This window comes from Phycodurus eques, chromosome 6 (genome assembly GCF_024500275.1).
Source record: "Phycodurus eques isolate BA_2022a chromosome 6, UOR_Pequ_1.1, whole genome shotgun sequence".
NCBI classification, from domain to species: Eukaryota; Metazoa; Chordata; class Actinopteri; order Syngnathiformes; family Syngnathidae; genus Phycodurus; species Phycodurus eques.
In genome coordinates, this window is record NC_084530.1 from 17,025,093 (window position 1) to 17,052,938 (window position 27,846).

General features: G+C 41.2%; 2 protein-coding genes across 8 annotated transcripts in view; one reads left to right on the forward strand and one right to left on the reverse strand.

The window, feature by feature from the left end:
• Positions 1-13: 13 nt before the first annotated feature.
• Positions 14-18,164, forward strand: LOC133403967 (UTP--glucose-1-phosphate uridylyltransferase-like). 3 transcript variants are annotated; one of them, XM_061679460.1, is made up of 10 exons: positions 14-654; positions 5,499-5,614; positions 8,179-8,286; positions 12,528-12,713; positions 13,451-13,584; positions 13,802-14,102; positions 14,221-14,418; positions 14,526-14,768; positions 15,716-15,820; positions 17,462-18,164. In XM_061679460.1, the coding sequence occupies exons 2-10, from the start codon at positions 5,516-5,518 to the stop codon at positions 17,567-17,569; spliced, it is 1,482 nt and encodes a 493-aa protein (XP_061535444.1). In that variant the 5' UTR covers positions 14-654; positions 5,499-5,515; the 3' UTR covers positions 17,570-18,164. The 3 variants fall into 3 exon arrangements, with proteins under 3 accessions (XP_061535444.1, XP_061535443.1, XP_061535445.1); XM_061679459.1 differs by lacking the exon at positions 14-654 and adding an exon at positions 2,629-2,704; XM_061679461.1 differs by lacking the exons at positions 14-654; positions 17,462-18,164 and adding exons at positions 2,629-2,704; positions 16,442-17,049.
• vps54 (VPS54 subunit of GARP complex) overlaps positions 11,581-27,846 on the reverse strand; it is a 41,024-nt gene continuing 24,758 nt past the window's right edge. For 2 of the 5 annotated variants that reach the window (XR_009768769.1, XR_009768767.1), the window contains exons 21-25: positions 24,803-24,910; positions 24,617-24,711; positions 20,968-21,156; positions 12,032-17,521; positions 11,581-11,671 (exon numbers count right to left, since the gene is read on the reverse strand). Coding sequence is in view for 1 of the 5 variants with exons in the window: in XM_061679457.1 (XP_061535441.1) it covers positions 21,051-21,156; positions 24,617-24,711; positions 24,803-24,910 (309 nt within the window). In the remaining 4 variants the exon portion in view is untranslated. Of the gene's footprint in view, positions 11,672-12,031; positions 17,522-20,388; positions 21,157-24,616; positions 24,712-24,802; positions 24,911-27,846 lie in introns of those variants that run through there. The other 3 variants (XR_009768768.1, XM_061679457.1, XM_061679458.1) reach the window with 3 other exon arrangements.

Here is a 27,846-nt window from a genome sequence, read left to right on the forward strand (position 1 = left end):
TAATGGGGAGGATATCAGAACTACAAGTTTAACTATGTGTGCTCATGGGAGTCAAACTCACTTTTTATCAAAACATAACATTTTGTTTTTTAAAGAAAGGACTGGCAAGAGACTACTTGTGATTGACAGGTAAGGCGAACTAATTAGCACTGATGCTCACGTACTGATTATATTTTTTAAAGACATTTACAACGTAAAAATTGGCAGTTTGTACAACACTTAAAGTTTACATTCCTCATGGGATACAAATGTTCTCTTTATCGAAGCAGTTAATGATTACTGTGAATGTGTTTTCTTTTACCGCTTAAACTAAATGCAGTACTATACACAAAATATATTTAAAACATGTTTTCAAGACATTTAAACATAGGCAGACAGTAAAAGGAATCTTTACTCTTTAGACAAGTGAAACATCCGGCAAGAGATGACGGACGGGTGAGCATACCCAATCAGCGCTGCTGAGACTGACTTCCGTGGGGGCGGGGTCGTCCCCGAGCGATTATCTGAGCTAGCTCCCACCTGGAAGATGTTATCAAGGCCACGTTTGGCCCCTGAAAGACAACTTTTGTTTCGCTCAAGTGAGCTTTGGGGAACGAAAGAGCGGCGGGTTGCTTTCGGGAGACTGACTCGCTTCTACTTTGACCAAGTCTTGAGGTGAGCAACTCCCTAAAGTGTTTGAAGCGCGTCACCACTGAAAAGCCCCATTCAAAAAGTAAACAGTCAAGTATTACACTAACAAAAGGCAACGTGTACAAAAACGACTGAACAATTATGAATAATAAGACGTGGAAATTTGTAAATGTTTCAAACTTTCGTAAAGGGCAAAATTGAGCGAACGGCGCAAAAGCGGTGGAAATAGGATGTAAACGTATTTTGTCTTTTGAAGTTCATAATGTTGATAGTGTACCGCAACTGGTCAGTGCTTGAACGATGACATTTTGAGGCCTGACAAAATGTCAGCTATTTAGAGCTCACGTTACAACATATGTTTTTAAAGTGTTTGTTTTTTCCCCCAAAGTCAAAACAAATAAATAAAAAAACCGCATGTACTGAGTAACTGTGAGTAACTTCTGATTATTTTTTTTTAAATAGCGCATGAATGTCAAATAGACACAGCTATGAAATACGAATACAGTATGCAAATTCAAATTTGGCGTAACAATATTTTTAAAAATAAAACATGAGGGCAAATTCAGCCAAAAGAAGTCTTAAATGAAATAATTGTTTAACACACGTGAAACAGCACAGTAGGCTCACCACGCAGAGATTGTTAATGATAGAATTATATATCATTTGATTAAATTGCACTTCGATCAGTGTATTAACCAGACTTTACACCGATCTGATTGGCCTGATCGGTATCAACCGATAATTAGCATTTTATGCTGATCGGCTTTAATGTCATAATTTGCTGATACGATCAATGACCTCATTGATCGGCTCCGCAAAAGACATTAAGTCAGCATCGCCATCGTGTACAGTATTCATTCATCTTCCGTTCCGCTTAATCCTCACAAGGGTCGCGGGTCCGCTGGAGCCTATCACAGCTGTCTTCGGGCGAGAAGCGGGGTACACCCTGAGCTGGTTGCCAGCCAATCGCGGGGCACATATAAACAAGCAACCATTCACACTCACATTCACACCTACGGGCAAGTTAAGAGTCTTCACTGTGAGGCAGATGTGCTAACCAGTCGACGAGCGTGCCGCCCGTGTCCGTTATATTTCAATTAATTTATTTTTTTATTCTTAGCTTTGTCACGTGTCTTTTGACGTAGTACTGTAAATATTTGAACATTTCGATGCCAATTATCCTCACGAGGTGAGCCGGAGCCCCTGTAAGGTCAGTATAGATTTCTGCCATGTTTGCTCCCGTGTGGGGTTGTCCAGAGACTGTGTGCGGTTATGTGACTGCCTGGCTCCGTTTGATTGGTCAAATGGAGTCAAACGTCACTAGTTCTGTTGGATTGGCGAAACAGAGTCATGTGACAAAAGTCTCTCTGACGAACCAAAATAGCTTGAGCAAGCAATAATAAAAACATACCTGTAGATATTAAATAAAAGTAGCGAGCAGAATGTAGCTCAATGTAATAGAGTAAATCCGCCGAGTATAATTTATCTTATAAGTTACACGAGTATATGTAACGGCTTAAACGTAGCATGTTACTCCCCAGCTCTAATATTAAGTCGTCATTATAAATTAAGGGCAAAAGTATCATACTTCTCACTTTGCACACATTTATTACAGCGTAGCAAGATGCAACATCTTAATCATCTTTTTTTCTTCTCAGATTAATTTACATTTCTTTTAATCCCTTTTCAACACTGTTTTTTGTTTTGTTTGTATTTTTGTTGGTTGTGCTATAAATAATTAATAGGGGTATACACAGTATGTGTGAATAATGCTGCTTTAGCAATTTAATTTCCCTCATGGGATGACTAAAATCCTTTAATACTGTACCCCATTTTATTAGTTATTTGGCATCCTCAGCAGGAACATAAATACAAACAAGTGTTTTCTCTTGCTATATGTGATGGGCTGGCAGGCTTGTGGGCGGGGCTGTCAATCAATCTTCAAAAGAGCTTTGCAGTGTGACTGTTCACTGTCACTCACTTTTGCCTGGCAGTGTGTGCGAGTTCACGTCTGTTAGCGCAGTGTCAGGATTTAAAGAGCGGCGTCACGCCATGTCTACTCTCACGGTGGCCGGTGAGTTTTTCCATCACTTTGGTGTTAGCATGGGAGAAGACTAAACAACGGAACAGTCAACGTTGACTTGTTTGCCAATTGCCAGTGGTGAAAATGCCCACTGGAAAACATAACTCAAACTATTGGCTGAAAAGGCACCTATTTATAACAAAGCAAAATCAAAGCAAATAGAAATACAACAAACTGTACAATCAATGTGTTCTAGTTAAATATTTACTAAATATTTAAACAAGGGTGGGACTCGATTATTTTTAAAAATCTAATTAGAGGCTTTAATTGATTAATCTCAATCACATTTTAGTCTGTACTAAAAAAAAAAGTTTTTATTCAAATTGATTTTAGTGGACAATTGAAACAAATAATTTACACAGACAGGAATGTTGTTAACTGAGAAATGCATTTAATTGCATTTTTATTACAAAACAGTAGACAAACAAAGAAAATATCCCTAGCCAAACTTAGACAGACAGAAAGTTAAAGTGCCATTTTTAGGACAGTTTTCTTTTTTCAGAACAGTATTGCCTTTAAATGATTTCTGCGTGGCAGTTTGAACAGTTGGATCAAATGTTGCTGCGTATACAGGTGTCATCTTAAAGTAGAATTAGAAAACATCATGCGTTTCTGAAGTTCAATTCAAAAACCCATATGCATTCAGTACAGAGTAAACTTTTTATGATGTTCTTTGTTATTATTTTAATGGTTTAGCTTACAGCTAACAAAAATCCACATTTGACCAATCCTAATAAATAATGTTATATAAGAAACAATCAAAATGATTTTAATATGGGAATGAGGTTGGAATTTGACTTCTGAAAAGTATTTTCTTTTGTTGAATGAATCTGTATAAATTATAAGTTTCACTTTTGGAATTGCTGAAATACAATGAACTCTCCTACAGTATTCTAATTTGTTGATGTGCAATTGTATGCAAGCACATTTTTTGTGTTCACTGCGACAAGCTTTGCAGACACAGACTTGATACACCAGAGTGGTGGAGTAAGGACACGGCTAAGCAACGTGCCAACAGCGGGCAATAGGTCGGGCATTGTTAACATGAAATGTAATGCATGTACAGTACTTTGAAAATAAATAAATAGCAAAAAAAACCCGTACCTATGAAGTTCCCTCGTTGTGATTGTACGGCATCGTGAGCATCCGATTGCACCACGATGTGCACGAATCCTTGTTTGCTTTTCCTGCCGTCCACAAACATGGAATGCACTGACACTTTGTCCGCCTCCCCACACCCGGCTTTGCGGCCTGCGCCATAGGCGAGCAGCTCAAACAATTTGGACAAAACCACACTTAAGGCTTCCATCGGGTAAGTTTTTAATGAAATTTGCCTCCCATCAGTCCTAGCAACGGTGTTTCATCCAATTCCTCCATTTTTAGTATCTGACTAAGCTGAACTCTAACGTGTGCGTCATTATACTTGGTGTACCAGGAAATCGTGCACTTACAAAGGTTCTGAGTTGTTTGGAACTCAAAATGCAATTAAAATGCGTTAATCTTTTTTAACTATTTGTTTGTAATTAATCATTAACGCATTCAAGTCCCGTCACTATCAAGAATAAAACGTTTTTTTAATTTACTTGTTTTGAACCACTGCTAATTTATAGCCATATAAAAAAGGTATCATGTTAAAGGTATCACCTTTATTCGAAGGAAAAAAAAAAAAAAAATTTTTCTAAATGCATTGCCGAGGTATTGAATCAGGACCTAACACCTTCAAGAAGCCACACGTTCCCATTTTAATGCGATACACATGACGTTCCCCCCCCCCCACTACCTCAAAAGTCTTAACACTCAGTTCAACACAATTCCTTGAACCCTATCACTACTTTCCTATGAGCCAGCACTTTGGCGGTGTCTTGTGGCATCATAGGACATTGCAGAAGGAGCACAAAAATATTCCGATAGCTGTGAATAGGTGAGATTTTCAGCAAATAACTGAAGTTAGGTTCCGCAGGGGAAAAAAAAAAAATGCATGAACCCCCATTTTTTGCATCAGATGTGTTACAGACACACCTGTGATAGATGCATAGACAGACCTTGTAAAAAATGTTTAGTTTCACCCCTTATACATGCTTTAAACACATTTAAACTAACACTTTTTAAAAAGTCTTCCTCAAGGCCTTTTCTCATTGAAAAATGGGAGACTATCGTCTAACATCAGTTTGAGGAAACGAAAAAGGGAGAAAACATGCTTGTACAATTCTTCAAAAATACGAGGCTCAGCATGCTTGCATCAGGCTGTTTATTGGTCACTTCCAATTGAAGTTTACCATAAACCTGACAGAAAAAATGCCTTAGACAGGGTAATGGAAATTAGCATCAATGTTAATGGTAATTACAAACCTTTGACCAATTGCTACTTTAACACGGACTCCAGCAACACACAAACGAAGCATGCAGGAATCCTCACAGGTATATATTCTATTTGCAACATGGCAACAACCACTTTTACTGGAGCTTAGTTGGGAATCTCTCTCTCTCTCTCTGTCTTCTTCTTGCTCTTAATTACTCGACAGCTCTTCCGGTAGAGCTCAGTGCTGCCTGGCATGTTGTGGCACACAACGTGGTACTACATTGACGGACCATCTCTGAATTCAGACTTGCCTGTATACTGTGAAAACATATCAAAATGATCACTTAAAAATTTGTGATATAACGAACCACGATATAGTCGCGGTTCCCTGTACAGCAATTTCCGAGCATCGCACGAACGCACCACGTGGCGTGGATGTTGTCGGGGTGTATTGAGCGCTCAGACTCGTGCCCATCTTATGTGCAGACCTCAGCGCTGGAGCCATGACAGAGTTCCAGGAGAAGCTTCGGAAGCAGCACGAGGAGTCCATGTGCTGCGAGCTGGACGAGCTCCTCGCCACCGCAGGCGACGCCCATGCACAGGTCAGAATAAAGGACTGTTCAAAATTCACACCAAAATCAGCAGCAGGACGTCCGGAAGTTGCTTGTTGCAGTTGGCGTAAGAAAAATAATTGCTACTTTACAGGAGTGTATTTGAAGAATAATGCTGGTCAGAAACTAAACTTGCACAGTATATAAACCGCTTACATAGCTTATCTTAAATGTTTTTAAAAATTGGAGGCCAGAACCATCTTAATTCAATACAATTCAGTATCGTTCAAGTTACATCATAGAACTGCTTGACATGAAAACAAATAAAGAAAAACAAAAAGGAACAAAACAAAAAAAGGAAGTTTTCACAATTCAGCGTTGCCCATCTATCAAGTGTATGTGGTGCAAATTTAATAGCAATAGGAAAAAATCTGTGGTACAAACTTGCCTGGACATAGCCAAAACAACCCTAAAATGAAAGCTTCAAACCAAAATGGCTGACTTCCTGTGCTTTGAGACTTTTTTGTGAGTCTACTCAAGATACACAGGCCTACAAACTTTCATGTCAGTAAATGAAACTGGCTTCAGGGGCTGAATTTTATTTGAAGGAACCCTGGAAATGGCAAAAACAATCCTAAAATCAAAGCTGGAAACCAAAATGGCTGACAAACTGGCTTCTTGAGACTTTGTGGGATGACTCAAGATAGACATGCCTACCAAATTTCATGTTGCTATGTAAAACTGGCTCTATGGGCTAAATTTTCTTTGGATGACCCCTATAAATGGCCAACATGACCTCAAAACTAGGGATGCACGATAACAGTTTTTTGCCACCGATAACTAAATAACTTGCTACTTCTTCAAACTGATACAGATAACCGATAATTTTGTAATGGTTTATATCAGGGGTCTTCAACGATTTCCAGGCCAAGGGCCCCCAAACTATTGGAAGGCCTGAGTGGGGACCTCCTACTTATGCATATTATGTATTATATAATTGTGTTTTATATAAAACTGGTTGTATAACAGAATGCCTTTTTATTCGTATAAAATATAATTAAAACTGTGTTATACAATATAATATATGTATGCAACATATGTAATGTAATAATAAGAATATGCCTTTTTTTTTGTGCCTTTTTATTGTCATTATAGAGAGTACAATGATATTGAGATGAGTTGGGATGTAAAAATGTACTTTGTTCGAACACTGGAGAGGAAGCTGAATAGGAGCAGTGCTGTGTAGTGGTTGCCTCTTAGCTCTTGTTGGTTAGCTGTTAGTCCACCCCGACAACCGCCTTTCTGTGTCCGATTAAGCCGCCTCCGCTTGCTCCTCTGTCGGCTTACGCTGCCACGCGAGTCCGCTATTTTGCGGGCTGCTGGGTTTTGCCGAGAGCTGCGCTCCAAGGAACAGAAACGTTCGTGAGTGTCGTAGTTACGAACTCAAAAGTCACTGGGTGATCATAATTTCAGCAAGTGCTGGCGATCAAATGATAAATTGCTGCGGATATTGACAGTTTTTGGTGTCGTAGGTCCGCCCCGACAGCCGGGTTTCCGCGTCCGATGAAGCCGCCTCCACTTGCTCCTCAGTCGGCTTATGTTGCTACGCGAGTCCGTTGCTGTCATGAACGGAACAGAGGATAGGACCCAAAAATGCACGACTTAATATACGGGCAGAGGTCGGTACACAGGCAGGCAATCCAAAAAAAGGCAACCGTATCCAAAAACATGAGGCAAAAAGGTGAGGTCCATAATCGGAACAGGGTCTAGTCTTTGACGTGGAAATAAGGAATGCTGGAACGCGACGACAAGGTACAACGAACTGGTGAGGAGAAAGAATGAGACACGAGGTTAAATGCAAGGGGTAATTAGGGTGAACGAGGCACAGGTGGTGAAGATGCTCTCAGGAGCAGGTGTGTACGAGACAGGGGGAAGACAACAACCGGAACACACACCCATGACAGTTGCTTCATTGGCTGCTGGGTCTTGCCGAGCTCTGCGCTTACAAACAAGGGCAAGCATCATATTTACCAACGCAAAGTCACTGGATGATTGCAATTTATATGCTAAATTTCTTTGGACATTGGCTATTTTTGGTTTCGTAGGCAAATAATTTTGGTCAAAATATCCATGAATGTCTCAAGCCAATGCAACAGAAGCCGCTGCCGACCACCGCGCCACTGAATGATGTAGCTCTTGTTATTGGTCCTTTTTTTTCATTATCGGACCGATCCGTGTGATGTCATTTTTTCCCCTCGATATCGGGCCGATAGTTATTGGTCTGATAATTATCAATGCATACCTACTCAAAACATCCACCTCAAACCAAAATGATAGACTTCCTGTTTTTCAGGAATGGCTTTTTGAGACTTTTTGGTGGGACTACTCAAGATAGACAACTTGCCAACTTTTATGTAGTAAAACTAGCTTCAAGGACTGAATTTTTTTGACCCCTTCAAATGTTCAAAATGTTCATAAAACAGAAGCTCGGAACCGAATGTGTCTTTTACCTAAACCTTTTCTTCTTTCCTAAGCACAAGTTTTTGATTTTAAAAGCCATTGTATTGACAGCTTCATTCTGTTGATGGCGGTGCTTTGATTTGTTTTGCTTTCAGAGTTGCAAGAATGACTTTGACGGCTTTAAGAGGCTCTTCCACAGGTTTCTACAGGTCAAAGGTCCTGCAGTGGACTGGGCCAAAATCAGCCGCCCGCCTAAGGACACTGTGAGTACCCACAACACTACAGCTCCCACATTACCGGGACCCCCCAAACACCACCGCCGCCCCAACACTACTGATTGATGCACCACTAATAGGAAGTTGAACTTTGAACACACCTCTAAGTGTCATCTATGGGTAAATAATCAATAAATAAATAAGGATAATAATAATAATAGGAAATACAAGATCAGATCTAACAGCCATGCGGACGGAGTTTCCTGATTTCCCCCCCATATATATATATATATATTGGTGACATCATATATATATATATATATATATATATATATTAAACAAAACCATCCCACCCCATTTTTTCAGCTGGGAACAAAAAACATTTCCCTTTTCCCATCAATTGGCAATTATGGTGTACGTATGCTCACATTATATACGGAATAACGTACTCACTATTATTGTAAGAGATGTAGCCATTCAACATGTTGACAAAGCACCGTTTAACGGAAGGCTGCAGACTTCTGAATAGTAGTACAAATCTTGAATCAAAACAAGTTGCTTTGATCTACTTGTGTTATTAATGTTGTTACTTGGTACATTTTTCAACCAACTTGAAACTTCATTGGCAATATATTACCTGTTAAGGCATTAATGACTGTGTATTCCTCTATGCTAAATGTTAATATTTGTTTAAGTGCAAATCTTGTGAACAGAGCCTGAGTCTGTTTTATTTGTTTTTTTTATCCAAGATATTTTTTATTGGACTACATTCCAAGGTTCATTATTCTTAGAATTAGAATTAAAAGGTAATTGTTCTTAAAAATGATGTACTTGCATTATTATGCTGTAATATAATTATATAAGTGACGATACTATTGTTTGTCGTGATAGTTTTTGGGAAAACTTATTTTGCTATCGTGATGGGCCTAAACACATGGATGCAATGGATAACACAAAAATATTGTACAAGCAGTATAAAAAATATGAGTAACAACTGTAATAAAAATCCGCAATGTAGCGAGACCGCGAAGCAAGAGCTGTGATATAGTGGAGGATGACTGTATCTGTATTCCGTGACGAGAAGTTGCAGGGACTCATTGTTTCTGTGACACGCGCATCCGGGACAGACATAGTCTCAAGTGTAAAATGATCTGTGTGTGTGTAGTTGAACAATTATGCATATGTACGCGTGGAGAGTCTTGTCGCCAAAAAGCGACAGTCAATGAATGGGGTGATCATTGGCAGCAGTTGCCCAAAGATCCTCTTTTCTTCTTTATTGTAGCCCGTTTCCTCTTTGTGCTATTATAATTTAGCTATCAATCCGCTTCTTCCTTCACAATGGAGCCATGTTGTTTGTGGTTCAGTGAAATAAAACGTTCATCAAATGTTCTCTCAAAATGTTGTTGACCGATATAAAGTGGTCGCAGTTTTTCCGTTGTAGTTCCGCTGTAGTTTTTCCAGTTAAGTTTGTTTCCGTTTGTAGTGCGGTGGGCCTTGGTGTCCTCTTACACTCTTGGTGGTCAAGAAAGAGCGCACTGACCCTTTCAGTGAACATGTACATGCATACACGTTCCTGGAATAGCAGCGTTGCCAATAAAGGTCAGCGCCAGGAATAGTCGACACCGGACACTTGTGTTCGGGTGGCAAGTCGGGGACCTTTGGACATCTGCTAGACTTTGCATGGCACCCACGTTGAAATGTGCTTCAGGGTCAGGACACAACATGGCGGCGGTCCACGTTGTGTTATCATCCTTGTTAATGCCACCCGCCTGACCTTGAGTCGAGTAGCAGCGTGCGCTGACAGCTACGTCTCACTGTTTTTGTCATGTAACTTGAGCCCATTTTTGGTGGATTTACACCGATTGCAGATTGTTTGGAGTCTATCCCCCGTTATGTGAAAACCCATCATATAGAAATCATATCCATCCAAATTCTGTACCGCTTACCCTCACTGGGGTTGCGGGGGTGCTGGAGCCTATCGCAGCTATCTTCGGGCGAGAGGCGGGGTACACCCAGAACTGGCCGCCAGCCAATCGCAGGGCACATAAACAAACAACCATTCGCACTCACACCTACGGGCAATTTAGAGTCTTCAATCAACCTACCACGCATGTTTTTGGGATGTGGGAAGAAACCGGAGTACCCGGAGAAAACCCACGCAGGCACGGGGAGAACATGTAAGCTCCACACTGGTGGGGCCGGGATTTGAACCCAGTTCTCAGAACTGTGAGGCAGATGTGCTAACCAGTCGGCCGACAACAAATAACGTTTTGCTTCTCCAAGCCAATACTGAGAACCAATATTATTTTCTTAATGGTTCATATCAGGTGTCTTTAACAATTTCAAGGGCAAGGATCCTCAAATGCAAAGCTGGAGCGGGGACCCCCTATGTCTGTATATTACATATAATTGTGTTTTTTCTTAAACTGGTCCTAGAGTGCCGTGAAAAAGTATTGGCCCCCCTTCTCAAATTCTTAAATTTTTTCATAGTTTCTCCACCTTAATGTTTAAGATCATCTAACAAATGTAAATATCAGACAAATATCACCCAAGTGAACTTTAAATGGTGTTTTAAAATTGTGATTTAATTTATTAAGGAAAAAAGATATTCAGTTACCTGGCCCTGTGTGGAAAAAGTAGTGGCCCCTAAAAATAACAACTGGTTGGGCCATCCTCAGCAGCAACAGCTGAAGTCGAGCGTTTTCGATAACTGACAATGAGTCTTTCACATTCCTGCGGAGCTATTTTGGCCCACTCTTCCTTGCAGAATTGTTTGAATTCAGCAAAAATAGAGGGGTTTTGAGCATGAACGACCTTTGTAAGGTCATGCCGCTGCATTTCAATCGGATTCAAGTCTGGACTTTGACTTGGCCACCCCAAAACCTTTATTTATTTATTTTTTAAGCCATTCGGAAGGTGACTTGCTGGTGTGTTTCGGATCGTTATCCTGCTGTAGAACCCAAGTGCGGCTCAGCTTGAGGTCACAAACTGATGGCTGAACATTCTCCTTCAGGATTTTCTTTGAAAGAGCAGAATTCATGGTTCCATCAATCACAGCAAGTTGTCCAGGTCCCAAACGAGTCAAGCAGCCCAAAACCATCACACCACCACCACCACCATGTTTGACTGTTGGTCTAATGTTTTTTTCCGAGACACTATGTTACATTTACGCCAAATGTAACGAGACACACGCCTTCCAAAAAGCTCAATCTTGATTTCGTCAGTCCATATAATAATAATAATAATAATAATAATAATCTCCCAAAGGTCTTGGGAATCATTCAGATGTTTTTTTTTTTTTTTGCAAAAGTAAGACAAACCTTTGTTGTTTTTGGTCAGCAGTGGTTTTCGCCTTGGAACTCTTCCATGTATGCCATTGTTGCTGTCTCTTTCTTATTTCGTCTCTCCATTGAGATGCCATGTGAAAATGTTCCTGCAATCAGTACTAAGATGTTCAAATAATACATAGCTTCAAATATTTAATTTTTTTCATGAACAATATAAGAACAGGCGATCATTCATCCATCCATTTTTTGACGAGCTCAAAAAAAAAATTTAGCATCGAACTCGGGGCACTTAAACAGACAATACCAACTTAAATGATGCGGTGTTTGGGAACTCAAGCAAGATGGCGTTTAAATTTATTTATTATTATATTTTTTTTTTAGTTCCCTGAAAAGCACTGTAATTGAAATTTACAAACTGGTCATGGTGTACCAATGAGACGGGTCACATTAAATCAAACGTACTCGTAAAATCATTCAGTCAGCCATTTTGCGCCTTATGTACTCACCCTCATCACGGCGAAGCATAAACAAGGCATTGCTCATCGGGGACAGCATGAGTGTCCATAAAACGGATTCCGTGAAAGCAGCCACCAAGAGGACAAAGTCGATTCCAGGTGTGATTCCCAGGGGCACAACGAAGTACAGCGGTGTGAAAAAGTGTTTGACCCCTTCCTGAGTTCTTATTTTTTTGCATGTTCGTCACACTTAATTGTTTCCCATCCTCAAATGAATTTAAATATTAGTCAGAGACAGCACAAGTAAACACAAAATGCAGTTTTTAAATGAAGGTTTTTACGATGATGCGAGAGGAAAAAAATCCAAACCTACACGGACGGCAGCGGCAGGGCTGGGTCGCCGTAACATGCCAAAGACACACAAAATGGCGCCCTGCCTGCTGCCTTGGCAGATACATAAAAGAAAAATAACACCTTACTGGCAAGCTGTGGCAGTTGCCTTGACGACCTGTGTGACCGAAAGCGGGTGCGATGTTGTGTTGCGGAGATCGTGGCGTATGAGGAGATCCGGGCCGAGCACCAGCTGCGGGATGTGGCGTCGTGCCTCAACAAGTTGGCGGTGGTCAAGCTGAATGGCGGCCTGGGCACCAGCATGGGATGCAAAGGCCCCAAGAGTCTCATCAGCGTACGCAACGAAAACACCTTCCTCGACCTCACCGTCAAACAGATTGAGGTAACCACGGCAACTACGCCTACGCGCCGCCCTCCTCGTCTTCCTCCTCTTCTACATGTGCTCTCACTTCAACACTTCTTTTTCTGCTTCCTCCTCATTCCTTTCTGTCTTTCCCCTCTACTTCCTCCTCCTCCTCGTTTTATTTGATTATTTATTAATAGTTATACTTCTCTTCCTGTGTACTCCTGTCTTTTCTACTTCCTCTTTTTCTTCCATTTCCTCTTTCCTTCCTTCTTCCTCTTATACCTCCTCCTCTTCCTTCTGTTTCATTCGTCCTTCTCTTTTACTTCATTCTTCCTATTGTTTCTTCCTTTTTCTCATTTGTATTCCCCTTCTTCCTTTTTGTCTATCTGTTGCTTTTTCATCTTTTTCATTTATTTCTTCCTGTCATCATCTTCTACTTTCTTGTTTTCCTCTTCTGTTTCCTCCTGTCTTCCTTGTCTATGTCCTCCTCCTCTTCCTCATCCTCCACGCCCCCTTCTTCCTCCTCCTCTTCTTCCTGTTCCCTCTTTCACTTCTTCCTCCTCCCCTTCTTCTTGCTCCTATCGTTCCCTTCAATTGTCAAGTTTCTTTTCAACCTTTCTTTTGCTTCCTGTCTCTTCCCCTTTCTATTCTTTCTTCCCTTTTCACTTGAACATTTTTCCTTCTTCCTCCACCTTTTTCCATTTTCTCCTCCCTTCCTCTTATATTCTCCCCCTTATTTTGTCTTCCTCCTTTTCTTGTGTGGATATGTTCAGCATTTGAACAAGACATACGATGCTGACGTTCCTCTGCTCTTGATGAATTCCTTCAACACGGACCAAGAAACCAAGAAGATTCTTCAGAAGTACAAACATCACCGACTGAAGATACACACCTTTAACCAGAGCAGGTATACACACACACAGAGCGAGTACACACACTACACGACATGCGCACTTCCAACCAGAGCAGGTACACTAATGCACGCATTCATAATAAACAACAGACACACTTTTAACCCCAGAGCAGCTACGCCTATGCGTGCGCGCACACACACACACACGCACACGCACAAGCACAAGCACACGACTTGACGCTGAACAGGTGTTGTGTGCGTGGGGATGGAGGTACCCGCGTATCAACAAGGAGTCCCTGCTTCCCATCGCCAAGAGTTTGCATGTGAGTGCAGACAGCACGGCAGAGGCGTGGTACCCTCCGGGTCACGGCGACATCTACGCCAGCTTAGCCAACTCGGGCCTGCTGGACCACCTCCTGGACGAGGGCAAGGAGTACGTGTTCGTGTCCAACATCGACAACCTGGGCGCCACCGTCGACCTTCACATCCTCCGCAGGCTCATCAACCAATCGCCAGACAGGCGCTGCGAGTTCATCATGGAGGTCACTGACAAGACACGCGCCGACGTCAAGGTGCGCCACACGTGTGTGTGTGTGTGTGTGTGTGTACTTTATCTGTTTGAGGGTATATGCTTTAGTGTGCATGAGAGTCGGTGTGAGTGTTGTCTGACTGACCCATGTGGGACTTAAGGGCGGCACGCTGATCCAATACGAGGACCACTTGAGGCTGCTGGAGATCGCTCAGGTTCCCAAAGCCCACGTGGACGAGTTCAAGTCGGTCACCAAGTTCAAGATTTTCAACACCAACAACTTGTGGATCTCGCTAAGCGCCGTCAAGAGGCTGCTCGACAACAACGCCATTGACTTGGACGTCATCGTCAACTACAAGGTCATGCGCGCATACGCATCACGCCGACGTTTCACTTCCCGCTCCAGTCTGTGATGTCACTTCCTACTGCCGTGCATGTGTTTATGTGTGCGCGCCTGCGTGCGCAGACGCTGGAGGGCGGTCTGAACGTGATCCAGCTAGAGACGGCGGTGGGCGCAGCCATCAAGAGTTTCCGTAACGCTATGGGCGTCAATGTGCCGCGTTCTCGATTCCTGCCCGTCAAGACGTCCGCGGACCTGCTGCTGGTCATGTCCAACCTGTACAGCCTGGACGCAGGTTCGCTTACCATGAGCCAAAAAAGGGAGTTCCCCACCACACCGCATGTCAAGCTGGGCAGCTGCTTCGCCAAGGTTGGGCCTTTTTAGAGTTGTTATGACACTATCCAATATTTTTGGAATTATCTTTTTCTATCGAATAAATATAAATAAATAAACATTTTCAACTAAAGTGTATTGCAAAAGCACCCCCCAATTACTGTTTATTTACTGATTATTTTTTATTATTTGCTATTTTTTTTAATGATGAAACAAAACCAAATAAGTAAAACGCTATCACGCGAAAGGGAGTCATGTTGTACTCGCAAACCTTTTTGGAAGCGACGATGATTTTTTAGCTATTGATTCATGCAAACAAAGGGCTACTGGATTGATGTACACTTCGAAGGCTGCTTGTCATTTAAATGTCATTCTTACTACAGCTGCAAATAACCATTATTTTTCTAATAGATTTCACGGACTCTTTTCCAGAAATTATTATTCCGTTCCTAGTTTGAGTTGTAACAAGTCAGAAAAAAGGCAAAAATGTTGATCTTTTCCAAAGTAAAAGCAGTTGTTTGCAAATGTCTTGTTTTGGTTAAACACAAAGATCTGCTTTCACCAAAGACGACAGAAACTGGAGTATTTACTGTTAAGAAGCTGAAATCAGAAAATTTGGACAAAGTTAAACAAGGTCTCTAAACAATTAATCGATTATCAAAATAGTGGTCGAAGAATTTGATAATCGATTAGTTGTCGATTCATCGATCGTTTAAGGTGTAGTTGTTAGCATGCTTTTATCGTAATACATGCACACACACTGCAATAACCAACACGGCTATTGCTAGGATATGCAGCAATGTTAATATTTCTAGTTAGTATTCAAACACATATAGACGCACGAACTGCTTTGATGACGACAACTGCGATGACAGGCGGTGACGACGTGCTAACCTTCGGATTCAAACGTACTTACATTCATTCACATTAGCAACATGCAGTTTCAACGCTACGCTAACATTGTGTTCGGTCATTGCTGTCAGGTCCAAGAGTTCCTGTCCCGCTTCGACAGCATCCCAGACATGCTGGAGTTGGACCACCTCACTGTGGCAGGAGACGTCACCTTCGGGAAGAACGTCTCACTCAAGGTACGTGGAACTCACGCGATGTGTTTCAGACCCACCCGCGATATGTGGAAACCTGCTATGTATCATACATGCAAATCAGTCGCCTTTCGGCAAAATAGGCCATTTACGTAAATTGTATAGATCCGATGAGTTTTTTCTGTGGGGGGGGGGGGGGGGGGGGGGGCTGTCACCATCGCCATCACTGACATTATAGGCTGTTTCATACTCCTTCAATGCTGGCAGCTAGAGCCATTCCACACATCCACCATCAACACACAGATGTAATTTTTAATATTACTCCCCGGCGGACTAATACGCGGCGTGAGGTTCTGCCTGTGCGCTCGAAGTCACAAGAGTTGACGAGACCAGAAAAAAACTTCAGCTCCTTCTGCTGTTAATAGGTTACGGTACTTTTACTAAGTTACAATGATCGAAATGCCACTCGCTACTTTTATCAATTATTATTATATTTTGACTGTGCATACACACACAGTAACATCAGAATTTGTACATTACATTTTATTTAGATTTTTTTTTTCAATTGATGTTCATGCTGTGGCTAAAAACCTTTGAAGCCTTTGAAGTTGGTAATAGTGAAAAATGAAGAGAAACAGCCAATGATTTTAGTCAATTCTTTTCCAGAATGAGATTGCTTAAAGAGGAGGATGCTATTCACGTGGCGCAGCTTGAAGCAGGCATCAGGTGCAGGTGGAGATGGGCCTGGCTCAAGTTGGAGGCCAAAACAAAAAAGCAAAGAAATGAGGCAAATTTCATTTTAATCTTAAATTTGTACATCAACATGTATTTGAGCGGTGTAAATGCGTTATTCTTCGTGAAGATTTATTATTACTATTATTATTTTTTTGCCTTATTGGACTGTTTAGAAGTCTTCCAGATTGCTTAATTTATGTTCAAATATAAAAAAATTCTCTGCGGGGGCTCAGGGAATCCCCCCAGACCGGACCAAAAAAATTTTTTTTTTTGGGTGTCACCTTTTTCATGCCTTTGGTGTTTGCATGTCTGATGTATAAATAACCATATATAGTTTATAGCAGTGATTCTCAGTGTGCTTCGAAGCCGCCCTCTACTGCTACATGAATGAATCGACTTAAATGTTCAAACTGTGCATGTCACCTTTTTTAAATCCAGTTACAGTTGTATTTTTAAGTGCAATATATATGCATAACAGTTTGTTTCCAAACATGTACGAACCATTTCCCTTTTACAAAGTGTGCAACACTTTCCTATATTCCTGCTTTTTAAGCTGTTTAAACTTTGTATGTTGTTACAGTGGCTTCCAATAATATTAAATATACTTTTTAGGAATAAAACTTTGTTTTTCATGAACACTTGGTCCTACTAACCTACTGTAATTTAATGTTGGTCATTATAAACCAAGGATTTTTTTTGAAGTGGTACTTGGTGGTCAAAAGTTTGAGAAACATTGGTTTACAGTTTTATACCTTCCACTAAAATGTTTAACCAAATCATATAATTTCATCTAATCAAAGTCTGCAACCTTAATGCTAACATATAATAAAATGCCACTGACAAGCTAACACAAAAAAGTAGCGATGTTGTGGTAATTGTAAACCTTTGGACAACTGACATCCAAACTTCGATACATACCTTGATGATGTATGTAGGTATTTGTGTCGGCAGGGAACGGTGATCATCATCGCCAACCACGGCGATCGTATCGACATCCCCGCCGGAGCCATGCTGCAGAACAAGATCGTGTCAGGAAACCTGCGCATCCTGGACCACTAAAAGCAGACGGCAACAAAAACTACACAAGGAAACCAAAAGTGTACTCTTTGACAAAGCAAAAAGCACTTTACAAAGAATCTTTCAAGCCATTTTAGGTCAAAGGTCACCAAACAAGAAGTTAACTGTCCACAACTGCTCGTCTTTGAGGTCAATAAATAAAGTCTTTAATAGTCTGCCTTTAGATGACCTAAACTGACCATTGAAAAGTTCCCAGGCGTCTTATAAAAGCTTTCGGACATACAGCCGGCCCTTGTTATTCACGGCCGGGCCGGGTCATTGTCCCCTTCGAATAGAAGAACTACGCATCATTGACACCCATTATAATTGCATTGTAAACAAAAAAAGCTGAACCCCAAAAATTCTTTCAGCAGGATATCCCTTCAATAACTGTTTTCCACAAAATACAAAGAGTTTGGTTCACCCCCCCCAAAAACAAAGAGATTGGGGAATCTGTGAATAGGTGAATCCGCAGGCCCATAACCGTGAACGTACAGGATTCCACTGTACTATGAAACAACAAAACGTAAAACTGCAAAACGTGGTGACGTGTGAAATCAGAATGACAAAATGTATTAAAACAAAAAAAAAAACAACGGTATACCAACAAAACGCATATAATGCAACATAATGATTTGGTAAACTATTCATGAAATCTATAACAAAACGCATATAACAAAAGGCGTACAAAACATAAAATGACATAACCATTTTGTCAAATTATTATATGTACAACGAATTGTTAATGGCGGCATGCTGGACGACTGGTTAGAACATCTGCCTCACAGTTCTGGGGACCGGGGTTCAAATCCCGGCCCCACCTGTGTGGAGTTTGCATGTTCTCGCCGTGCCTGCGTGGGTTTGCACAGGGCACTCCGGTTTCCTCCCACATCCCAAATAAACATGCATGGTAGGTTGACGACTAAACAGCCCTTAGGTATGAATGTGCGCGCCAATGGTTGTTTGTTTCTATGTGCCCTGTGATTGGCTGGCGATAAAGAATGACAGCACACACAAAACCCACTTTGAAGACTTTTCTTGAAATCGCTGTTTTAGTGGGATAGTATCGTCTCATCCAGATGCAGGGTGTTTTTCATTGCCACGGTTACCAGGCCCACAGCTAGGACATTTCAATGAAGCGAGAGCTACTCCATGTTGCCAACTTACCTGCCTTTTCCACCTATTTTCCCCAAAAGGTGACACGCAACAAACGTGGGCACTTTGTGGTGTTATTGGAGACAGTACCTCAAGAGTTCACGACTTCACAAGTTGGACCAAATTTATAGAGTAACCCTTTTTTTTTTTTTTAAATAGCTAGTAGCTCCATTTATTAGGTCAGAGGCATCAAGGATATTTCTCAAAGACATCACACAAGAAGCACTTGGAAATGACAACTCTGTTCTTGATTATTCATGTCAGCTTGGAAGCCACACGCACACTCAGTCATTTACACGCATTCACAGTCACGCACACAAGGTCACAGTTAGTCTCAGATGTGCACACATACACTCACTGTCACTCTCTCACACTGAAGCTCTCTCACACGACACACACCCACACCCTCAATCTCACGGGGTCATTTTCATATAATTTGATCAAGAACAGTGTAAACATGCCCCAGTGAATTTGCTTTTGAAAAATCATTATCAGTAGAGTATTTGCAGTATTGGCAGTTATCCATCCATCCATTTTCTGAGCCACTTCTCCTCACAAGGGTCGAGGGTGTGCTGGAGCCTATCCCAGCTAACATCGGGCAGGAGGCGGGGTACACCCTGAACTGGTTGCCAGCCAATCGCAGGGCACATACAAACAAACAGCCATTCGCACTCACATTCACACCTATGGACGATTTAGAGTTGTCAATTAACCTACCATGCATGTTTTTGGGATGTGGGAGGAAACCGGAGTGCCCGGAGAAAACCCACGCAGGCATGGGGAGAACATGCAAACTCCACACAGGCGGGGCCGGGATTTGAACCCCGGTCCCCAGAACTGTGAGGCAGATGTTCTAACCAGTCTAAAAATCCCAAATGAAGTTTCGTGATTTCGATTTCTGAAGATGCGAAGGACATTTTTGGATACATAAGATTTTTCTCCTATTGCCTAATTAGCCTTTTCCATTTAAACTAACACAAATGCATCTTAGTTTCTTCAGGGTTCCTTTTTTTTTTTTTTCCTGCTTGTCACGAACTGTCCTTCTTTGTCACTCAAGCTGTCTCTTTACCATTAATGCCACTTGAAAGAGCCTCAATATGTTGTTGCAATACACAAGGATCTATGAGCTGAAGTGCATCCATTTTACATTCACACAATAGCAGACTGCCAAATGGTGTTATTTCTGAGATATGAATTAACTTGCGAAAGTGTCGGAACTATTGCATGTCTTTGCCGTTATGATGATTGTACAAAGACTAGCGTGTAACTGGGTTGAGAGTAGTTAGGATCATTTATGCACTTGTATCTGCAGAGTTTGAAGAGCAACATGTAAATTGTGCAAGTCTCACACTATTCTTATGAAACTGTTTGTCTTTACTATTGTGCACGTTTGGCTTTACTGTGATGCAAAAAGTGTATTTCAATGGTCCACCACCATTTCCTGTCTATAAGGATTGCCTTTACTACGAATGTCTAAAATTTAAAATCAGTAACATTTTGAAAATAGGACTTCAATGTGACAGTTTCAGCATGGGAGACATTAACCCATAGAATTCCAAGGGAACTTTAAAAAATGGCAAAATTAGAATTATATATATTTTTTATTAGTTTCCTTATTGTTATTGATCAAATTCTATGAAAGACTTATGCACACACACACACACACACACAGGTTGTCGTTTAGAGGCACAGTGATGACGTTGGCTGATTCAATTTTTTTTTTTTTTTTTTTTGATGTTTGAAGAAAACAATTTCTCCCCAAAAATAGTGAAAATAATGTCACAGTTTTCCTGAGACACAGTGATACACTTTAGGAAAGTCACAGTTTGGTCCAGTTTCTTGCTTATATGGTGGGTGGGGTTCAGCTTCCTGTGTTGTCATGACAACAGAGTGACAAGTAGGAAAAGGTTTGGAAAAGTCTGCAGAACCCTCCAAATGTTTGCAAGGGAACATCGAGCACTTTTGTTCGGGTCCAATGGTCGCACATGGTGGCAGCAGATCAAGTCTCTACGAGTTGACAACTGCGTGCTACTGGTACTACTAGAGACATTATATTAAATTCTACTCGTTAACATTGAACACTTCATGAGTAGTACTAGTAGCAAGCACACTGTTGTCAACTAGTGCAGTTTTGCCTAACTAGTGACACGTAGGTGTCCTACTAGTATGCCAAAGTTGTCCTACAAGTGAGAACAAAGTTTACACAGCAATTGGTAAAAGTTTGAGTTTTTGAAGTGTACTAGTACATGGAACTTGAGCTGGACATCGAGGATATAAAGGCTCCAACAGCGCTGTTGTGGTCGTCGTTGGCCGTTGGTGGCGGCTGAGGTCACCTCTTGTGCTCCCAGATCTCGGCCATGTTGAGATCGAAGGCCTCCAAGTTCTTGAGGGCCTGCACGTTCTCTGTGTAGAAGGCCACGTCCACCACCACCAGCCTGAAGACACACACAGCCCTCAACACTTAATATTGAAAGAATGCACAAGAAATAGGGTGGGCGATATGGCCAAAGTGCTGGGTTTTAAACTTCCACAGAAATACAGACGTGCCTTGAGATAACACATTCAGTGCCATTGACGGCTTTAGAAGTCAAATATCCATGTTAACTGGGAAGGCTGGCAGTGAATGAGTTAATTTAAATCATCTTTCCACATTGAAATTAATGAAAATGCATTTAAGCTGTTCCAACCTCTGCCCATATAAAATCCAACAGTCTTTGAAGGTATCAGGCCAGGGAAGGTCCCTGTGCGCTGCGGTGTTCACGGTGCTCACTGCGCTCAGAGAGGAAGAGCAGCAGACTGCAAACGCGAGGAGATGGCAGTTCAATGGTTTCTTCGACACATTAAAGGCGCCACTGTTTACCAAATCAACTTTTTAGAGTATTTAGGATGTAATATTGTTTCTATGGTGCCTCAGAAAACGTGAAATATAAATTAAAATCGTCCAGACATTCCTGAGTTCCGGACGTTTTTCTGTCCAGAGGCCTGAAACCAGGTCATTAGGATTTCTCGAGCTTATCAATGTCACGAGTGAAGATCTCCGCCTACCTCTTCGCTCCCAAGCCAGCACTGTCAACATAAACACGTGCTCTCACAAGTGGGTCTTCTACACGGAGGCAACCAATTAGAGGTTGGTTGAGGAAAGGGGGCGGCCTTAGCCAAATATGGACAAATGCGGATACAAAACTGGGTCAACCAAAAGTAGCTGTCAGAGGGGCCTTTTCTGTACACTCGTAGGACAAAACCAAGGTGTTTTTTTTAAAAACGAAATTGACACTTTTATACTAAATCAATGTTAGAGAGTCACTCTATGGAGGTCTAAATAGCCAAAATATGCAATCTTAAACCATTCATTTTGACAATAAAGAGGTACTCTCATAGATAGCCCTTGTGCATTTCTTATATTTCAGGATAGACTTGCATATTTAGCAGGTGACCTTCCTTACCAGTCTAATTTTTAGTAAAATATTGCAACATACTTGAGGCACCGCCGCTAGTTTGCTACATGGAACCAACACCTGTTGATTTCAGCAAGGCGCCTGTCTCGAAACCACGTGATTTCTGATTAATCGACCGCAAACTAAAATCGTCATTGCGCAGGGTCAAAGTCGACGCGTCGATTCGTTAAATAATTGGTTCAACCCCTAGCTGCTGCACCATTTATGTTTAGTCGTTGCTTAAAGTCTTAAAACAGCACAACATAAATGCTAGTTAGCACTTGTGTGTTAGTGCCCCTGGCAATAAATGCTGCCATCCAAGCAACATCTTATTCAGGAACGTCCCTGCTTATTTCAGCAAGACAATACCAAGCCACATTCTGCACGTGTTACAACAGTGTGGCTTCATAGTAAAAGAGTGCAACTACTAGACTGGCCTGCCAGCAGTTCAGACCAGTCTCCAATTAAAAATATGTGGCGCATTATGAAGTGCAAAATACGACAACGGAGACCTCAGAGTGTTATGCAACTTTAGTTGTACATCAAGCAAGAATGGGAAAGAATTCCACCTACAAAGCTCCAACAATTAGTGTGCTCAGTTCCCAAACACTTACTACATTTTGTTAAACAGGAAAGGTGATGCAACACACAAGTGATTAACATGCCCCAAGAACCCGGTTCAGCCAGGCATACCAGAGACTGTAGCTGAGGAGACTTGGTGAAACACTGTCAACAGCGTCACTGTCTCTTTTACTTACTTGTGGGTCGGAACTATGTGTAGAATGAGTATAGAGAAGCATTTTATCTTTGTGTTACTGTGAACGTCGAGTAGTAAGATGATGCCTAGTCACCATATCACTCATTTAGTTGTGTCAAGTGTCACGTGTCTGGGCATTACCGTAATTTCTTGTTTATAATACGCATTTATTTCCTCCCAAAAATTAAAAGTCGATATACCTACGTATAAATGTGCTCTAAGTAAAATGAACAAAATATTTTACGGTACCTATGGGCCTTCAGAGCTGTAAACATTATCAAAAGCAATAAACTACAATTACAACTTAAATTATTCATATTTATTATAATATAAAAAAATATAATATATATTATATACATTAATCTATTTCTAAGTCTTTTGCCTTCATTTCAAAGCATCTCTTGGCTGATTTGCTTAGCTTCCAGTCATGTACAGTACTGTATATCTCAAATGTATTAATATTTTTTTGGTCCAATCATAGTTCAGCTTCTATATGTTGTCATTTAAATGTAATCTGCAAAAGGCGTTTAGAATCCCGAGTGCTGGCGTCAAACAAGTAAAAAAACACACACACACACACACACACCTTTGAAATGGTCTAACCAAACAGATTATAGATTCATCACTCTGTGCCTTCAGGCAGGCTGGGTCATGTTGGTATTTTTCCCGTCCTCTAAATGGTTGAGTTGAATATGTGCATAAAATAGATTCACTGAAGGGAACGATTTTGGACATGATTAAAATTCATTTTCAAGGCAACAAAAAAAATCAAAAAAAAACAACAACAACAAAACTTGACTTTGTGGGGCTAGGTCAACCAACATATTACTATCTGACTTTTTTTCCATCCTGAAAAGGATTTCGGGGATGTATGAGCTATCTTACAAAGACAGGTAGGACTAAAGAAAGGAGGTCTGCTGCGTCTCTATCAGCATCTCTGGTGAGTAGAATGTATTTTATTTATAGTTTTAATGTTTTTGTCATGTGTTTAGATGAATATTATTTTCGAACTGTTACACTGTAATGTATGCACTACAACCTCTATAGAGGTTTGGAGGTGATGTATCGGAAGACAAAAGTAACCGTTTCTTGCTTTAGTAATAATGGCATTCCTCCTCAAATATGGGGAATGCCTTTCTCTTCTTTAATGCCACATATAGTTATACATGTGTAGAGTTTTTGTGAATTATTTTTGCAATGTGACTGTGTTATGAAGAAGTGGATTAGGTCACTGAGGGCCCAGGTCCCAAACTTACTGCCCGCCACTGGAAAAATCTAATAAAATACTAATACTTTATGTTTTGATCATATGTAGAGCAGCAAATCTGTGGTGTGCATTATACATGGGTAGAAGGGTTTTCCTGATTTTTGGTGCGCATTGTACCCAAGAGCGTATTATAGACAAGAAATTACCGTACATCTTCATTTTGTTAGCTAGGTTTCTGGTTTTTATTTATTGGCTAGCAGGCTTTATTATTATTTGGCCGTGGTACCAATTGGCCCAAGGCCCGCCTGGTGGTTGGGGTCCACTGGCACAAGTCACTAATTGCAGTACATAACTGTTTTTATATGCTCCCCCCGTCCAGTATGTAATATTTACCACCCAAAATTTGTAATATTGTTTATCATCAACTAAAAAGTATGAATTTGAGAATTTCCTGAGGTGGATAAAGTCCTTAAAGGAGTGAGCGAGCATCCAGTTACCCATGCTGTGGCCCGCCATCGTTGACAACACCGAGTCGAGCCAGCTGCCGCTTCAGGTTTGCCTTCAAGCTGTTGTTGATCCTGACAAAGAGCATCTACACACACACACACGTCCGTGCACGCACACACAGTGTTAGCTGATTGGTCATGGGAGGCCCAAACAGGAAGGGGCAGTGCGTGGCGTACCAGTGTCTGCTCGGCGGGCAGGAGGTCGTTGATGGCCTCGTGCATCTTGACCATTTGCTTACACACGTTACGGAAACACGACGACGGCATCGGGGCCTTCACCTCATACTGGGAGCAAACACATTAACAAATTTGTGGGACGATGAAGAAATAGAAGGAAAGATCAACAGCAGGATGAAAATATAAAGCAAATGAGAAGAAAAACAAGCAGTACAGTGGGGCCTTGACTTAATCCGTTCCACCACCCGCCCAAAAGAAACAACAACAACAAATTGTGTTTAAATGAGACAAATAATGCTCTATGAGACTTCGGGGGGGGGGAAAATGATTAATAAAATAAGTAGAATGTAAACCATTCAACTGTTTGCGCCACATTCTTCGTTCAGATAAGTATATGTGCCATAAAAAAAGGTCAAAATTATAAAGATGAAACTGTTCGAAAGTCAATGTTCTTGTGTGTTCAAAAGTGTACCTCAAGGTTTAACGTTTTCAAAACCTTACACAAGCTAACAGATTGCTCCAAAAAGTGGCGTTTCAATGTCATGTTTGAGACAATGGCAGAACAGCACATGACTGGAGAGCCAATCACAAGCGTCGGCTTTAAAAGGAAGAAGTGATAAAACCATTTTTTTTAAAAACCTGAGTTTTTGCAAATGTAACTAAAATTGTAATCATGGAAATATCCAAAAGCAACGAATTTAATTGCACATTGTCTCCCAGTGATTTTGAAATTATGTAATCTTGTTAAATGTAAATGGTTACTCCCCAACACTTTACAGGCAAACGGATATACATGGGGACGTGTCAATCCTCAGTAAGATGCAGTAATGTTAGTCATTTTCACAGAGGATAAGTAATATATGCCTATGAGTTACTTTTATATAATCTGTCTTCATGTTCTGCTCCACCTCCATCGATGGCATTTCTCATTATGTGTTAGCATTAGGCTTGCAGAGGCTATGTGGTTGTTTTAAATACACAATTATCTTTGTTCTGTTTGACAGTAAACGTCAGCTGGGAGTGGCAATAAACAGTTTGAAGCCTCATTTTTTAAGAACTGGTCACTTATTTTATTGGGCTAACTGCTGCTCGTTATGAAGTGAGTTGAGCTTACTGCCACCATACAGTGCTCGTAACCTAAGTTGGCGCTCACAAGTCAAAGCAAAAATATTGTCTTAATGACAGCTCATATCTCATAACTCGGGTCACTCGTATCTGAAGGCACCACTGGATAAACTTACAAGTAGTGATGCACCAAAATGAAAATTCTTGGCCGAAACAGAAAACTAAAACCAAAACTGGGGGGAGAGGGGCCAGGGCCAAAAACCAAATGCTGAAACACCAAGTTTATTTTGGTAGTTTTATTTTGGTGGAAAAAGTATTTTGGTCCAAAACCGAAATGCGGCTTTTCTGTGGACAAAATAACTTTAGAAAAACACGATTAACAAAAGACAATGAACAAAAAGACATTATTACAAAATGACCGAGACAAGCAAAGTCAGGCAAGGATAGCACAAGAAATTAAAGTCTTTAAGTTGAGGAAGATGAAGAAAAAAAATAAACCTTGAGAAAATCGGTCACGAAATGAGCAAGTTATGACCTAATTTGAATGTCCATGCATTGCCTTTGAAGGGAACATCAACCTTCCCAACATGGCTGCCACGTAGGCACGTCCGTTCGCCAGGCGGTTACAGCGTGCTGGGGTATAGTCTTCAAATCTATGGTCAGAACCGCTACACACATTTCCAGTTGTGCTAATGCTAATGACCAGGTAATGCTAGATCGACAACCCTGACACAATCTATGAATGACACTTGACCACATGGCGATGCTTCAATGCCTCCTCTTGAATTGTTTTAATGTGTCGGCATTGACTCGGGAGGGGCTTGTAATAGTGTGTACTGCGAAGCTATTAGTTGATCAGAATCATCTTTATTTGCCAAGTATGTCCAAAAAACACACACGGAATTTGTCTCCGGTAGTTGGAGGCGCTCTAGTACCACAACAGACAGTCAATTGACAGAACACTTTTGAGACATTAAGACATTGACAAAAAAAAAAAAAAACATTCACTGAGCAGTAAAGAGTTGCTAGTTATCTGGTAATGCCGTTACAATTTTTTATTTTCTTTTGACAATTGTGCAAAAAGATGCAGTGTCCTCTCGCACTTAGAGCAGTTCGAATGACTAAGCTCGCAATAGTCCAGTGCAATGACCATTGTGCAAAGGGCGCCGAGACTTCAAGGAGTGTATGCGGTTTAAAGTGACGAGTAGTGCGATAATCTGGGACAATGCTGATTGTACAAATGTTGCAGATACTCGTCAGTCAGTGTGCAAATGGGGCAGATGCTACTCTGGCATGAGTGGCCAGTATTGGTCAACAACAGATATGCAAATAGTGCAGCGTGGCAAGACTACTACAGTGAGTGCACGAGTAGTATATAATTGCCCCGACAGAAATGTGACAACAAACTCAGACAAAAGAAATTGGCAGCATGTTGCAATGGAATTGTAAGTTAGCTGTTTAAGAAGTTGATTGCAAGAGGGAAGAAGCTGTTGGAATGTCTGCTAGTTCTAGTTTGCATTGATCGGTAGCGCCTACCTGAGGGAAGGAGCCGGAAGAGCCGGTGACCGGGATGTGGAGGGTCTGGGAGGATTTTGCACGCTCTTGTCTTAGTTCTGGCAGCGTGCAAGTCCTCAAGGGTGGGTACAGGGGTACTGACAATCCTTTCAGCAGTTTTGATTGTCCGTTGCAGTCGGAGTTTGCCAATAATAATAATAATTCTAATATTAGGCGGCACGGTGGATGACTGGTTAGAGCGTCAGCCTCACAGTTCTGAGGACCCGGGTTCAATCCCCGGCCTCGCCTGTGTGGAGTTTGCATGTTCTCCCCGTGCCTGCGTCCTCTGGTGTCATATTGCTTCAATGTTGTTTATTTGGTTTTGTTTCATCATTAAACATTTGCCACAACAATGACCGGCTAATAAGCAGTATACGGAAAAACATATTTTGCAATAAACTTCAATGCAAAATAATATTTTATCC